This window comes from Misgurnus anguillicaudatus, chromosome 22 (assembly GCF_027580225.2).
Source record: "Misgurnus anguillicaudatus chromosome 22, ASM2758022v2, whole genome shotgun sequence".
Classification (NCBI taxonomy): Eukaryota; Metazoa; Chordata; class Actinopteri; order Cypriniformes; family Cobitidae; genus Misgurnus; species Misgurnus anguillicaudatus.
The window spans coordinates 11,870,616-11,886,462 of NC_073358.2; the positions used below are offsets into that span (position 1 = coordinate 11,870,616).

The 15,847-nt window shown below is 36.2% G+C and overlaps 1 protein-coding gene across 4 annotated transcripts in view; it reads left to right on the forward strand.

Annotated features, from left to right (window-relative positions):
* The window catches only part of camk4 (calcium/calmodulin-dependent protein kinase IV), a 61,511-nt gene extending 46,804 nt beyond the window's left edge, over positions 1 to 14,707 (forward strand). For all 4 annotated transcript variants that reach the window (XM_073860923.1, XM_073860924.1, XM_073860926.1 and 1 more), the window contains 6 exons: positions 5,757 to 5,847; positions 6,720 to 6,794; positions 7,337 to 7,408; positions 7,748 to 7,878; positions 11,413 to 11,565; positions 13,331 to 14,707. In XM_073860923.1, coding sequence (XP_073717024.1) covers positions 5,757 to 5,847; positions 6,720 to 6,794; positions 7,337 to 7,408; positions 7,748 to 7,878; positions 11,413 to 11,565; positions 13,331 to 13,492 — 684 coding nt within the window. In that variant the 3' untranslated portion in view covers positions 13,493 to 14,707. The remainder of the gene's footprint in view (positions 1 to 5,756; positions 5,848 to 6,719; positions 6,795 to 7,336; positions 7,409 to 7,747; positions 7,879 to 11,412; positions 11,566 to 13,330) is intronic.
* The last annotated feature ends 1,140 nt before the right edge of the window (positions 14,708 to 15,847 follow it).

Here is a 15,847-nt window from a genome sequence, read left to right on the forward strand (position 1 = left end):
AACAACCATAGGGACCGTCGATGCTCACTGGTTTTTGCGTTGCATTGTGGGAATTTTTAGGGAACGAACGTTCCAGTGCACTGGACGGATTTTGTGATTGAGACAGCCCTTAAAATGTCCGACTCCTTGATCAGTGCCATGACTACTGAACAAGGGAGCTGATTAAGACACACGGATTGTTTTCTATGAGTATACGCACACCGGTGCCGACAGGTGGTGCCTGTCCGCAGCGCCCAGCTACGACTCAGGAAGTTGCTCAAATCCCTGTCGCACCACAGAGTGCCACTCACATAGTTTAACATTAAATAATATATTTGTCCCAAATCATTAACGATTAACATTTATAGATATGCATTTTGAAGTAGACGCTATCTGACGAAGCTCGTGCTATTTAATGTGCACTTCCGGTTCTACGATACGTCCAAGTTGTCCTTGACGTGGCGCTGAGCTGTGCGTCCGGTGTGTGACCCTCTTTACTGTCTAGCGATGTGTGTTTATATTTAAAACTAAAACAAACATTTGTCTTTATAAAACTTATGTCGCATTCCGTGAAGTTTATTGAGTTGGCTCACGCGATTTTGGTTAAAGCTCACGTAACACACGCTGTTTCTGCATTTCTGATGTTAATCTGGAGTACCTATAGAGTAGTATGACATCCTTTATATCTCTGAAGAGTCTTTAGTTTAATCAGATTTTTTAAAAAAAGATTAGCTTTACCGAATCTTTCCGATAATGTACGAAAAAATGAAAAAGGAGGAGTTATACCGCGGGAGGAGCGAGTACGAGTCATGCAACACTATACAACACTGTTTTAACTTATGATTCACTACATGTTCGTGTCATTTATATAATATGCACGCGACTATTTCTAACATAAGACAGAAGTCTTACTTACCGCGTGCAACTGGTCATGACCCGGTTGGGAAATTCACTGCATCAAACACACACGCAAAACTCCGCTGCTACCCCAGATAATAAACTATATCCATTGTGTCCATAAGGCTGGATGTCTTCTCCTTACATCCAAAAACACACTTCTTCTTTCGTGCCATTGTTGACTTTTGAAATTAAACAAAGCTGAGTGGCGTGATAAGCTGTAAGCAGTTCTAGCGTCTCCTGCTGATTGATGGGTGGGCGGGGTTTTCCGGGGGAAGTTTTCCGGTGGAAGCCCATATAAAGAAGTGATACATATCGAAAACCCTGAAACGTCAGTTAGAACTGTAATCAAAAAAAACTTGTACGAACCCTGGCGAAGTGCGTTCGGCACAGAAATACTCTGTAACACGTCCAACTGCTGTTTTGACACTTTGCCTACGTTTAGCATGAGGAAACAACTCTATAACTGTGTTAATAAGTCAGAATGCTTGAAATACCATTAACCCCCCCCCCCCTTTAAGGGAGCATAGTAAGCATCAATGCTAATAAATAAGGTCACGTGCCTTCACACACCGTCAGAATCCTGTCACATTGAACTAGTAAGTAACTAAGACAAGACAAGATCCTGACAGTTTTCGAGAGCTTTACTGCAAGTATGCCTGTGTAGGCTATACAAGAAATTTGTTCTAGGTTTAAGCCGCCCACTGTAAACACTTCTGCTGGCTAAACCAATGTTATAAGTTTGGGCTGTTGTCTAAACCTTGGCAGGCAGAGTTACAGCAGTGTTGAAAAACCTGTTTAAGAACTGTAATTATTTTTGACATTCACTTAGAGGCTATTATAGGCACAGAAATGGCACAGTTACTTCTTAAGAAAGAAATGTATAGCCTGCTAAAAATGACTGAGCTGACTTTGATTTGTTTGTTAGTTCAACAAGCATCACAACAAGGCCAGTTTTAAAATAATCTGTGCAAACCACCTGCACTTGTCAGAGGAGTGGAAGAGCGAGAGAGGGAGAGAGAGAGAGAGAGAGAGAGAGAGAGAGAGAGAGAGAGAGAGAGAGAGAGATCATATGTGTGTCAGCCCTGCAGAGTCTTGAACAAGATGGAAGTAATCCCCTTGGACGCAACAAAAAATATTACACTCCTTTATGTCACCCTAATAATTGGTGTTGGGAAGCTGGCACACTACTGCTCTTTCTCTGAGGAATCACCGCGGCTCTACCACAAACAAACCAGTGCGGCTATGGTGTCCCTGCCTTTATGTGGGAAGTTTTGCATAATTGGAAGTAATTTAAAGGACTTGAATTTAAAGGACTTTAAAGATGACATATTTGTCATGTGTAAACTTCAGGGCTCAGCTTGCTTCATTGCATTAAACGAAATACTCCAAATATTATTAGCTAAATTAGATTATTTTTCACTTACTGAAGAAAAATAAGTGGCACATGCTTTTGCTCTAGACGCTTTAACGCCAAGATGTCTCTTTGCGGTTGCTAGGGTGTTCTGAGTGGTTGTTACTGTGTTGCTACTGTATATAATGAGAAGTGAAAGCCTCAGGTTGAGTTTCTCTGTCATGTTTGTCAACTCTATGGGTAGCATGTTAAATGGTGACCACATGCAGTTTCTCTGTAACCAGGCAGACTTCTGTGGACCATGCTGTGTTTAATGGGTTTCCGTGGTAACACTTACCAAGGCGCTGACAAGTGCATCGGGCTGATTATAAAAACAGATCTGTTGTTTTCTGTATAGACTGGGAATACAAAACCAAACCCTAAGATTAACTTTTTTGATATGTATAAATATTTTGTCACAGTGAAGAAGACATCTAAGCCATGTAGAAACAAGAATATCAGAGAAACATAAATACTATTCGGACGGGATTAGTTTTATAGAGGGAGGTGGGGTAAAGCAAGTTTTATCAGAGCTTCTCAGTGATTTTAGTCCAGTCCGAATGCTCCATGTCAGTAATCATTACGGACAATGTCAGTAAAGATTACGGCAACTTTTACCTTCTGTAAAAAGGTCCGGAGAAATTACCTCAGGTAATACTAATCCAGTGCGAATAGACCAGCTGTAAATATACACGTATATTGCGTCATTTTCTTTTAATTTGCGGGTGTCTTTTAAATATTAAAAGTGCTTACAGAAGCATTTACTTGCGTTCTAGGCGGAAAACAAGTCGGTTGCAAGTCAGTTCCTGAATAACACGACGCAAACCTTTTTTTTTTTTAAAGTCAAATTTACTTCTCAGAGGCACGGAACGGTTTCGGAAACTGACGTTCTCCCCAAACTGAAATTAAACACAGTGTTTCGCGTTTTTCTTGCCTGCTTCATGTTGTTTGCACATCTGATATCAAGAAGCAAGGTAACATGCATGTGACGACGAGAAGGTGATGCGCTGCGCAATCGAGTTACCCCTCCCACTTCTGAATGTTTTACTGAGATTTCTAATCGCGGGCGATTTGACCATCAATATTACAGACGTCCTGTGGTAAAATTTCATTACGCCATCTACCCCTGTAAAACTAATCCCGTCCGAATAGAGCATTTTTTTATACCAGCAAGTCAAGATTACACCTGTGCTTAGCTGTTTTGTAGGATGGCCAAAAGTCATACATTAAAATTTGGAACTTAACTCTGCAGACCTCCAGTGGGTCTAAAACTGCATGATCAAAAAAAAGTTATGGAGCACAAAGTTTTCTGTAAAATCAGACAATTTTTATCAATTTATGTGGGAAGATGACTCTTTTAAAGGGGACATATTATGAGATTTTTTTAAAGATGTAAACTAAATCTTTGGTGTCCCCAGAGTGCGTAATTGAAGTTCTAGCTCAAAATACCCCACAGATAATTAATTACAGCATTTTAAAACTGCCACTTTGTAGGCCTGAGCAAAAGTGTGCCCTTTTTGGGTGTTTCATTTAAAATGCAAATGAGCGGATGAAGTGCAAACACTGATCACAATGATGGTGGTTTGTTGCAATTGAAATTCAATTGTGCTGTGAATTATTTTCTCTCTCTCTCTGTCTCTCTGCACTTAATGGCTGTGATTGGATAGTGCAGATGAAGGGGGCGGTATTATCCTATTCTGACTTTACAATAGGAGCCGAATTACAATGACCTATTTTTTCACATGCTTGCAGAGAATGGTTTACCAAAACTAAGTTACTGGGTTGATCTTTTTCACATTTTCAAGGTTGATAGAAGCATTGGGGACCCAATTATTTAAACATGGAAAAAGTCAGATTTTCATAATTTGTCACCCTTTAAATTCAGGCATGACCAATTCTGCAAAGATTTTAATTATACTGCAGAGTGATTCTGACTTTTAAAACAGAGCTAGATCTTTAACCTAGTTTTACATTACTTAAAGGATATACGATTTAAGTGCTTGCAAGTTGGCAAATGAATTTTGATAAAATTTTGAATAAAATTCAGATATAGGCTTGGTTCTGCTCAAATGAAATACATATTGAACTCTAAACGCATTAAACTTTGCTGTTGTCACAACATTTCATGTTGTTTTCTGTCAGCTGTACACAAGAATCCACAAATAACAGGGACTATGTGCCACAGATTACAGATGAATGTAAGAATGAAGACAAATGTCATTTAAGTATGTAAATATTACAGTGACATCATGACTTTAGTGATGTACAAATCCCATTTCTGGAAACTTTGGGACACTCTGTGAAATGTAAATAAAATCCCAGTGCAATAGTTTGCAAATCTCATAAACTCTCTATTCTAAAATGTTCTGTGATATCGTTTCCAAGGTATGAGCTGGGTTTATACAAAATTTATTAAATCATTAAGTCATGTAATTTATTTGATGTTTACATTTAATATACATTACGAAAATATATATTTTTTGAAAGCATATTATCATTTTAAAGGTTTTGATTTTTTTACCTGGCATTTAAAAATAACACATTTTAAGTTGGAATGGCAAAACCGCAACACCATAAAACCTTGTTATTTTTGCTTAAGGTTATCATACCGCCAGAATCTTATACCAGCCCATGCCTACTATTCACAATGGAAAAAAGTTAAAATATCAAATGTTTAAACCTTGGAAACTACCGTTTTAGGAGAAAAATAGTGCAATTTTATATTTGATGATTGCAACATGTTTAAAAAATGTTGTGACAGGACCATGTTTACCATTGTATAGCATTCCCTCATCTTTTATTAACAACTTTATATGTCTAGAAACTGATGAGACCAGTTGCTTGAATTTGGGGAGAGGAAGGTTGTCCCATTTATGTCTGATACAGGATTCTAGCGATTCAACAGTCCTGAGTTTTCTTTGTCGTATTTTTTGCTTCATGGCACAAAATGTTTTCAACGGTGAGAGGTCTTGACTGCAGGCAGGCCACATTTCAGCACCCAGACACTTCCACTATGAAGCCATGCTGCTGTAGTAGATGTAGTATGCTGTTTACCAAAGTCTTGCTGAAATATGTAGAGATGGATGGAAGCATATGTTGCTCTAAAACCTGTATATACGCCTTTCAGCATTGATGGTGCCTTTTCAGATGTGAAAGCTGTCCATTCCAGTATGCATTTAAAAAAAAAAGAATTATACCGGCCACTGCAATAAAGCCGTACATTTACATGAGGTACATAGTGTTTCACAATGTTTACCAGACACAGTAACATGCAGTATAAAGAATATATAAAACAGACACACAGATAAGCGTCCCATATGAATACTGAAGAATACAAACACAATTCCACACACTGTAATGATGAAGACAGTGCATGTTAATTAGTGACACTTTATTATTCAGTCACACCTGAATGTCTGTGTATGCCACATGAAGCGTTGCACATTACCAAGAGGCGTTTCCCCTTGTGTCTGCATTGTTCTTGCAGTATCTGCATGAGAACGGAATAGTGCACAGAGATCTGAAACCTGAGAATCTCCTGTATGCCACCTCAGCGCCAGATGCTCCGCTTAAAATAGGTAAGGCTTTCTGTCTGTATGCATCTTGCCTAGACATCCCTTGTTGGTGAATTAGTTTCCAAGCAACTTGATCCGGCAGTACTACAGGGGAACGCTCTGTCTGTCTGTTTTAAAGAATGGATAATCTCTCAGATTGTCAATATCATTCAAATATTAGGTAACACGTCACAATAAGGTTGTAAAAATGAAAACCATTAGTTAATGCACACTGAACTAACAAGAAAACTGTATTTGTAACAAACATTAACAAACAACATTAAAACTATATTTCTTATTGTTAGTTCATGTTAGAAATTCTATAATCCTTTACAGTTTGTACTATTGATATGAATTATTACAAATATATATTATGAAATTATTTAAGTACATTCTTATTTTAAATTTGCATTACTGTAAATGTTTTAATTCTGTAATTCCCATTTTTTAATGCTGATTGTCATCTAACAGCACAAAGCAGCAGTGCCCTGGCAATCACCTACAGCAGTGGTTCTCAAACTGGGGGCCGCGAGATGGGGCCAGGGGGGCCCCAGTTTTATGACATTTTATCAAATACATTCATTTATCATTAATTCTGTGTAATTAAACCTAAAAAAAAAAATAAGGCAACTAACCAACAGCACTACTTTGTATAACTTAATATGTTTTGTTTAATGAAAATGTTACATTTTAGAACAGTTTTTTGTCATACATTTTCTTTGGGGGGCCGCGAAGGAACGTACTGTACACAAGGGGGGCCGCACGTGGAAAAAGTTTGAGAACCACTGACCTACAGCACCCATGGCACCTAGTTTTTCATGGGCAAGCACCACTCATGGTTATTCTTCAGAAAATGTAAAACTCTTGTTTTAATTTGGAGTGGTTTGTCTTTTCAGCGGATTTTGGTTTGTCTAAAATCGTGGATGATCAAGTTACAATGAAGACCGTGTGCGGGACTCCGGGCTATTGTGGTGAGTTCATGTAAAGGAGGGTTTACTACTTTTATTTTGCACATAAGGATGTCTGAGAAGTATTAAGTACATTTATTTTAATTTTAAAATTATGATTACATCATTTTTAATAAAACCTTTTAATTGAATGACTTTAATAAGCATAACATATATTTTTTTATGTTTTATGTTTTTTTTTAAAACGAACATAGTCACACTTTACAATGAGGTTGTATTTGTTAACAATTAGCTAGCATGAACTATCAATGAACAGCACTTCTAAAGCATTTATTAATCTTAGCATTTAGCATTTACAAAATAGCATTTACTATTATATTATTAAAATAAACATTTAAACACTTACATGAATAACTGTATTATCGTTACCTAACATTAACATTAACAATTAATTAAATTAATAAGCTGGTTTTATTTTTAATAGATGTAATTGATCTAAAATAAAAGATTGTTGCGTCTGTTGACCCAGTTACAGAAACGATGGAGCATAACCTTAAATTTTTGTGTTCTTCTAATGTTTTGTTATTCTCTCCTCACTGTCTCAGCTCCAGAGATCCTGCGTGGTTGCGCCTATGGTCCTGAGGTGGACATGTGGTCTGTGGGAGTTATCACGTACATTTTGTGAGTGAAACAACGTACTTCACTGTCTTAAGTTATTCTTTCACAAGAATCTTAGTCATTCATTTTCAACTAACTGGTTTTGTCTCAGAGCAGCCTCACTTTTGAAATGTGTTAAGCATGTTTTAAAGCTTAAGGGACAATATTATAATCTTATATCTTTTTTTTAACTGTGCTAATAAGGACTACAGCAGTTATCCGAATGGTTAAGCATGTAAACTTACATCTAGTGTTACATGTGCAACTTGATTGTTAAAGCTGCTATTAAAACGTGTGTTATATGAAAACACATGCTCATTTAGTTAAAGCAACTATGTTTGTTTGTTTGTCTTCTCTATTTTTGTTATGTGGCTTTGAGCCTTTTTTTGATGAAAGGGGAGACCAGTACATGTTTAAACGCATCCTTAACTGTGAATATGAATTTGTCTCCCCCTGGTGGGACAATGTGTCCCTTAATGCAAAGGATCTTGTAAGTATTGTTAGTTAAACTAAAGCCTGTGTCTAAAATAGACGTGATGTGATTCCAGCAATAGGCAATTTGTCTGTCCATAAACGTGAAAAAGGAGCATATCGCGACTTATTAAATAACAAAACACAGCCTATCAGAACAGTTGTGCTCTTTTTGTTTGAAATATCCCTCCGCTCTTGATGGCTTTCTTTGTGCAACTTGAGGGATTTGTTATATATTTTTTTAAACCTATAGGCTATAATCAGTCGCTCTTTATCCATGATTAATGCACATTACTTTCATTGAATGAGCAACACATCTTGTTAGAACATGTTGTAATGGACCCTTTTCACAAATTAAGGTAATATTAAAGACCCACTAAAGTACCTTGGTACTCGCAACATTATTTAATGTGGTGATGTCATTTTAACAGAAACAGAAAGTCGGTGCGGCACTATCAAGAAGGCCCTTTTAGCACATGCAATTGTACGTTTTTAATGTTTATGTCTTCTGAATGCGAATTTTGTCAGCGTTTGGCACCATACCAGTTATATATATATATATATATACAGTGACGAAAATTAGTATTTGAACACCCTGCTATTTTGCAAGTTCTCCCACTTAGAAATCATGTCATCGTAGGTGCATGTCCACTGTGAGAGACATAATAAAAAAAAAAAAAAACAATCCAGAAATCACAATGTCTGATTCTTTAAACTATTTATTTGTATAATACAGCTGCAAATAAGCATTTGAACACCTAAGAAAGTTCATTTTAATTTTTGGTACAGTCGCCTTTGTTTGCAATTACAGAGGTCAAACGTTTCCTGTAGTTTTTCAACAGGGTTGCACACACTGCAGGAGGCATTTTGGCCCACTCCTCCTGACTAGATCAGTCAGATTTCTGGCCTGTCGCTGAGAAACACGGAGTTTGAGCTCCCTCCAAAGATTTTCTATTGGTTTAGGTCTGGAGACTGGCTAGACCACGCCAGAACCTTGATATGCTTCTTAAAGAGCCACTCCTTGGTTATCCTGGCTGTGTGCTTCGGGTCATTGTCATGTTGGAAGACCCAGCCTCGACCCATCTTCAATGCTCTAACTGAGGGAAGGACGTTGTTCCCCAAAATCTCGCAATACATGGCCCCGGTCATCCTCTTCTTAATACAGTGGTGTCACCCTGTCCCATGTGCAGAAAAACACCTCCAAAGCATGATGCTACCACCCCCATGCTTCACAGTAGGAATGGTGTTCTTGGGATGGTACTCATCATTCTTCTTCCTCCAAACATGTTTAGTGGAATTATGACCAAAAAGTTCTATTTTGGTCTCATCTGACCACATGACCTTCTCCCATGACTCCTCTGGATCATCCAAATGGTCATTGGCAAACTTATGACGGGCCTGGAAATGTGCTGGTTTAAGCAGGGGAACCTTCCGTGCCATGCATGATTTTAAACCATGACGTCTTTGTGTATTACCAACAGTAACCTTGGAAACGGTGGTCCCAGCTCTTTTCAGGTCATTGACCAGCTCCTCCCGTGTAGTTCTGGGCTAATTTCTCACCTTTCTTAGGATCATTGAGACCCCACAAGGTGAGATCTTGCATGGAGCCCCAGTCTGAGGGAGATTGACAGTCATGTTTAGCTTCTTCCATTTTCTAATGATTGCTCCAACAGTGGAACTTTTTTCACCAAGCTGCTTGGCAGTTTCCCCGTAGCATTTTCTAGCCTTGTGGAGGTGTACAATTTTGTCTCTAGTGTCTTTGGACAGCTCTTTGGTCTTGGCCATGTTAGTAGTTGGATTCTTACTGATTGTATGTGGTGGACAGGTGTCTTTATGCAGCTAATGACCTCAAACAGTTTCATTTCCTATATAATAACAAATGGAGTGGAGGTGGACATTTTAAAGGCAGACTAACAGGTCTTTGATGGTCAGAATTCTAGCTGCTAGACAGATGTTCAAATACTTATTTGCAGCTGTATCATACAAATAAATAGTTAAAAAATCATATATTGTGATTTCTTGATTTTTTTTTAGATTATGTCTCTCACAGTGGACATGCACCTACGATGACAATTTCAGAACCCTCCATGATTTCTAAGTGGGAGATCTTTAAAGGTACAGTGTGTAAATTTTAGCTGCATCTAGTGGTGAGATTGAAAATTGCAACCAACGGCTCACTTCACAGCTCACCCCTTGCTTTTGAAACGCATAGAGAAGCTACGGTAGCCAACACAGGACAAATATGTCATCATAGGAGACAACTTAATAAAAAAGTTTGTCGGTTAAGAGCTTCTGTAGAAACATGGCGGCACAAAATGGCGACTTCCATGTAGGGGGACCCTCCGTGTATGTAGATAAAAAGGGCTCATTCTAAGGTAATAAAAACATAACGGTTTATTATGAAAGGTCTTTATTCACCCCTGATAATATAGGTTCGTATATTATTTAGCATTTCTGTCAAGAGATCCTTCTAAAAATTACAAACTGCACCTTTAAGCCTCATATGTATACTAAGAGGAAAAAAGTTTAATTTTGATTTCATGGGGCCTTTTTCACAGTTATTAACTAAGGATAGGTGTCTAAAAAATATATAAGAAAATTACGTTTCTTATAATCATATTTTGTGTTGTATTACCCTGGCATTTATTTACAAAAAATGTTTTTAATTGTTTTTATGGGGGTTTTAATAGAGCTGCTGAGGGGAAAACATCTTTCTTTTGACTGCCTTAATTATCCCCTTGGAAAGTAAGAAAGAAATTAATACAATAGTGAATTTCTCATTTGCTGTTGGAAATAAATATAGAGAAATAATATTTGGCCTTCCATATGCACATACATATAACTTCACTCTGCTGTAGTTTACCTTTGTGTTACAAATCCTTAAAGCTTCAATCTGTATTTAGTTAAAAATAAGCAAAAAATTATTTATCTTTCTTTACCCCAATTCATAATGGTAAGCTTATAATAATGATTTACATTTTGAGCTGTCGGGTCGGATTTCGCGGGAAATATAACTTGAACTTATTGTGTAATCACATCACGTCCGTAAACAGAAAAAAGAGGACCCTGCTACTGTATCACGTGTACTGCTGCAGTTGGAGCGTTTTATTCATCAGTCACTTAGAATTTAAACTTGTCATCTAGATGGTGGTGTTTAAAGTTACAGATTGCAGCTTTAAACTTGAAATGTCCATTACTGTGTTAAGGCCCATTCATTATAACTGTAAATAACTATAATGATAATTATATTAGTGGCAATACCAATGGACAATACCATTATATTCGTTCTAAGCTCGCAATCTGCTGTTTCACTAAGTTTGTTAGGCCTTTGAATTTAAATGGATCTTTATTGGCTGTCAATGTTTTATCATTCATCAGCTTGAAAAAATGATGAAAAGTGATCCCAAAAATGATCCCTGTATTAATTTTGTTGTAGTCATGGTGTGGACTCTTAAAATTGTATATTCTCTTAAAATTCTGAATAATTTTCAAATGTACTAATATTGTGATTGGTGTGAACAAGCCTTTAGTCCTTCTTTCTTGGTCTTCTCAGGTAAAGAAACTGATTGTCCAGGACCCAAAGAAACGGCTGACGACACAGCAGGCCCTGCAGCACCCCTGGGTGACTGGAAAGGCTGTTAACTTTACCCATATGGACACTGCTCAGAAGAAACTCCAGGAGTTTAACGCTCGAAGAAAGCTCAAGGTTTGAGACGTCAATAGCAAGTTTTGATGATGGTTTAAAGGTGAAGTGTGTATTTGTTTAAATAAACAACTTTTTAACTTGTTTAAACAGTTCAACAGGTGTGGGTTAGGGCAGTGTTACCCAGGCCTGGATTGGCCATAGGAAGGACCGAGAGAATTCCCGGTGGGCCGGTCTGTTTTTTTTTTTTTTGGCCACAAGGGCCGGTGTTGTCATGTCACGGGTTGAAAGTTGCTGCTGTCGCTATGCAGCCAATACTCACAGCAGCCCCACTCGCGTAATTTGCGCGTAATTTGCGGGTGAAAGATTTATGCCAAAGTTGATTGTGTTCCGAGTCCCAACCACTTATTGGAAGAATTCTTGCATTAGGGTTCATTTACATCTGCACAGAAAATGCAGGAAGCGCTTGCATGTGAACACAAGTTTAGTTTCAGACGCGTTGTTTTTTTTTTTTTGAGTGCACTTGCCGCATGTCTTGATTTAAAATAAACTTGAACGCAACTTCATACGAATGGCCTCTAAAAGGAAATTGGTTTAATAATGAATCGTTTATTAATAATCATTTGCCTATTCATCCTCTATTGCAAGAAACAAAAATCTATTTTATGCAAAACTCATCTCAGTTTATTGGATAAAAGTAACTTTCATATGAATATGATGTTTTTTCAAGTAAAACAAGATGAAAATCATATATATATATATATATATATATATATATATATATATATATATATATATATATATATATATATATATATATATATATATATATATATATATATATATATTACAAATTACTTATCAGGCCTACCTTGCGTTATTTTACAATATACATGATCTAAGTACTAAAAAATGTAAATGAAGATTTTCCATCTGCTTTCCCTCCATAATTGATAAATCTTGCTTGTGCATTGTATATCAGTGGATTCCAAGCTTTTTCAACCAACAAGTAAACTCAAGACCCACCATTTTTAAAGAAAATAGAAATATAGGAGAAAACACAAACACACGTGTTCCCTTTCAGTAGTTTTTGAATAAGTTTAATTAAATTGAATAATATTAAAATACCTTATGGTAGGGCAAATCATAATTGTTTAGGCTATTGTATTTGCATTGAATTGTAAATTATACATTTAAAAAATACAATGAATTGCAAGGCTTCAGAGAACAGTGCACTTTTGCATACTTATATACTAATGAGGATTTAATTATATTACTTTAGTCATGAACTAAAGTGGGCCGTTCTAAGGCATCAAACTCCAGGGCTGAAAATGAGTCCCACTCTGGCCCTGGTGCTACCTATAATGAACTGTTTAGCTGAGACTAAATTGCTAGACTATTTTTCTTATATCTTATTATGGTGGATGATGGATGGGTCATTAAGAGTATTTAAGTAAACAGTTTGGAAACGCTTGTTAGAAGTGCATTTAAGATGTTAGAATTACATTACCGAAGGGAGTCTGGTCATATCTAGGGACCAGAATATAGAGACTTAGGGCTGGACTTTTTCGTCTTTGGCCAAGCAGGCAAAACCACACAGATCACCGTAGCAACCACCTAGCATGCACACCACCCACAACCCTATTTTTGCATTGGCAAGCACTACGGATATTTTCTTCAGAAAATGTAAATCTCTAAATATTTTTGCAATCGTAAAATGACACACTTTACCTTCAACAACCAAACATCAATGCTTATGGGTATGAATATAAAAGCACTTTCCAACTTCAAAAAACCAAAGGAAACTTCCGTGTTTTTGGTTACACAGGCTGCAGTCAAAGCAGTGGTTGCTTCATCTCGACTGGGCAGCGCAGGAAGCCACGGCAATACAGACGGCACCAAAACAGACTGCTGCAACTCTATCAAGCAGAAGACAGAAAAAGATCAACCAGACACTGAACAGCCTCAAATTCAGAATGAAGGATCTTAGATGTGCACAGAGCCTCGGTGGAACTGAAACTTCTTCCCTTCATTTAAGGAATATGTTGCATTTTACTGTGGTCCTCATGAATAACCAAACTGAACTTGGACCTGAACCTCTGAAACTAAACCTCTGCATGCAGACTGTTTATCTAAGGTCCCACAGTGTGACTCAGCCAATTGTGATAACCATATCAGCTTGAGTACTTCAGTTTGGATTTTGTACAGCGACTGAGTTCATCATTGTGGGTGGCGCTGAAAAGAACGAATGACTATATGATCATTACAGCTATGTTTGTTCATGTTTATTTTATTATGCTTGATAAAACTGCCAATTTATCATAAAGAGGAAGTACTAGACACGTAAGAACTTTAGTTGTTTAAATTCAGTTTGTGCTGCTTTTTATTAAACATAATATATTTCTTTCAATATTTTTAATTTAACATTTACTGTAAAACAGATTTACATGTGGACTTTTAACTAAACCTTTACATAAGCTTAAGCTGCGAATGCCTTATTGTATACCATGTTTTTTATAATAATCAGTAAAACTTATTTTTGAAAATACTATAAGACAGTATCTTTCAAACATTGATTAGATGTTAACAGAGATGTTGAATTTCTCCTGACATGAAAATCACTTTTCAGAGTAGGATAATATGTCGATCTAACACAAAAATATTGCATTGAGAAACACTCCCTTGTGCCAAAATTTACAATGATTTTCACTGTTTTCACTGTCTCATTTAGAGTTGCCCTTTAAAATCTAAAAAAGCTGTCAGGATTATTATCTTAGTGGCTTACTAGCAATAGAACTCATTTCTGAATTCAGTGCATTACCAACAAGTCTGTCTGAAACCAATCACACGAGTATGAAGGTTTTGATCCAGTTTAATATTCTTTATAGCATGCTTCTAATGTATGGTATGAGGAAATGTTTTGATAATCACATTTAAGGAATGTAATGTGGATATATAGGGGTTAATGTTTTGCATGTAGGAATGTTTATCTATAATGCTGCAATTGTCTTTTAAAAATGCACTGTATTTTACAGATAGGAATTGTCTATTTAACAGTATGATATTAAAGGCCATTTGAAAGTCACTTTGTACTTGACACTATAATGTACTTAATCTGCCTGTTTCTATGTCAAAGGACTCATTCTAAAGAATAATTATGAGGTTGATTATATTACTTAATAGAAATAAAACATGCTAAATAATATTGTGTTCGTAAATGTCTATCCTTTAAACATGTGTGAGTTTGGTACTGTTATGTACGAAAGTGATCCAGCTGTCAACTTCTGCCTTCACTACTGGTATGGTTTTGGGCATAAGCAGTTTATCTGAGAATGATTTTTCTTATGATGGATGATGAATGGGTCAGTAGAAGTGTTTGGAAAGCCTGTTTGGAAACTATAGTTAAGACATAGACTGTAAAAATAGAGTTAAGAGGTGTTTGCTAAAGCAAGACCCTTGCATCACTATTACTATTGCTCATGGGTTGGAAATAAAACGTGGGCTATTAATTTTCGAAGTTATTACTCATGATTTACACATGGAAAGTGATAAAACTTTACATTCCCATGAAAATCATATCATTTAATAGCATCAACAACTGTAAAAAAAATTCTGTAGAAATTACAGTGTTACTGGCAGCTTGCCAGTAACTTACTGTAGATTTTACATTAAGTTAAATGAACATGAAACATTTTCAGTCTTTATCTTCTACTGGCAACCAGCTAATTTTTTACAGTGTATGGTATGGTACATTCTTTTACATGTTATTAAAATTATGTCCTTTTTCTTATTTTCTATTCATTTATTTTTCTTCTCAGAATATTTGCTTATGACTTTTGTCCAGAAGATTGTTTACTGTACAGCCTGCTTTGTTCTGTTTGAATTCACAGTGATGGGGACAAAAATTAGACATTTAACACTTGATACTGAAAAAATGTCATTGCAAAACAGTTATATTACAAAATATAATCTGCAAAGAAATTATGCTACTGCTTTTTATGACATTTTTTATTCAGTTTGTTTATTTGTCGGATACACAGTTGACATATACTGTAGGACTCAACCTAGACTGTGAAAGTAATAAAAAATTATAGAAAAAATAATCAAAAATAATAGAAAAAAGATTCAAAAGTATATAGGATAAAAAAATAAAGTAGTAACGTTAATCTAGACAACAGAATAAAATCCCATTAAAGATAATTTTGTCACAAAAATCCTTAAAATCAATGAAATGATTTGAAATTTTTATTTACTTGTGAATAAAATACTTTTGAGGGCCCACTGTATTGCTTGTATGAAATATTTTCAAATTCAGTAGGTGGCGATGTAAACACTTATACTAGGA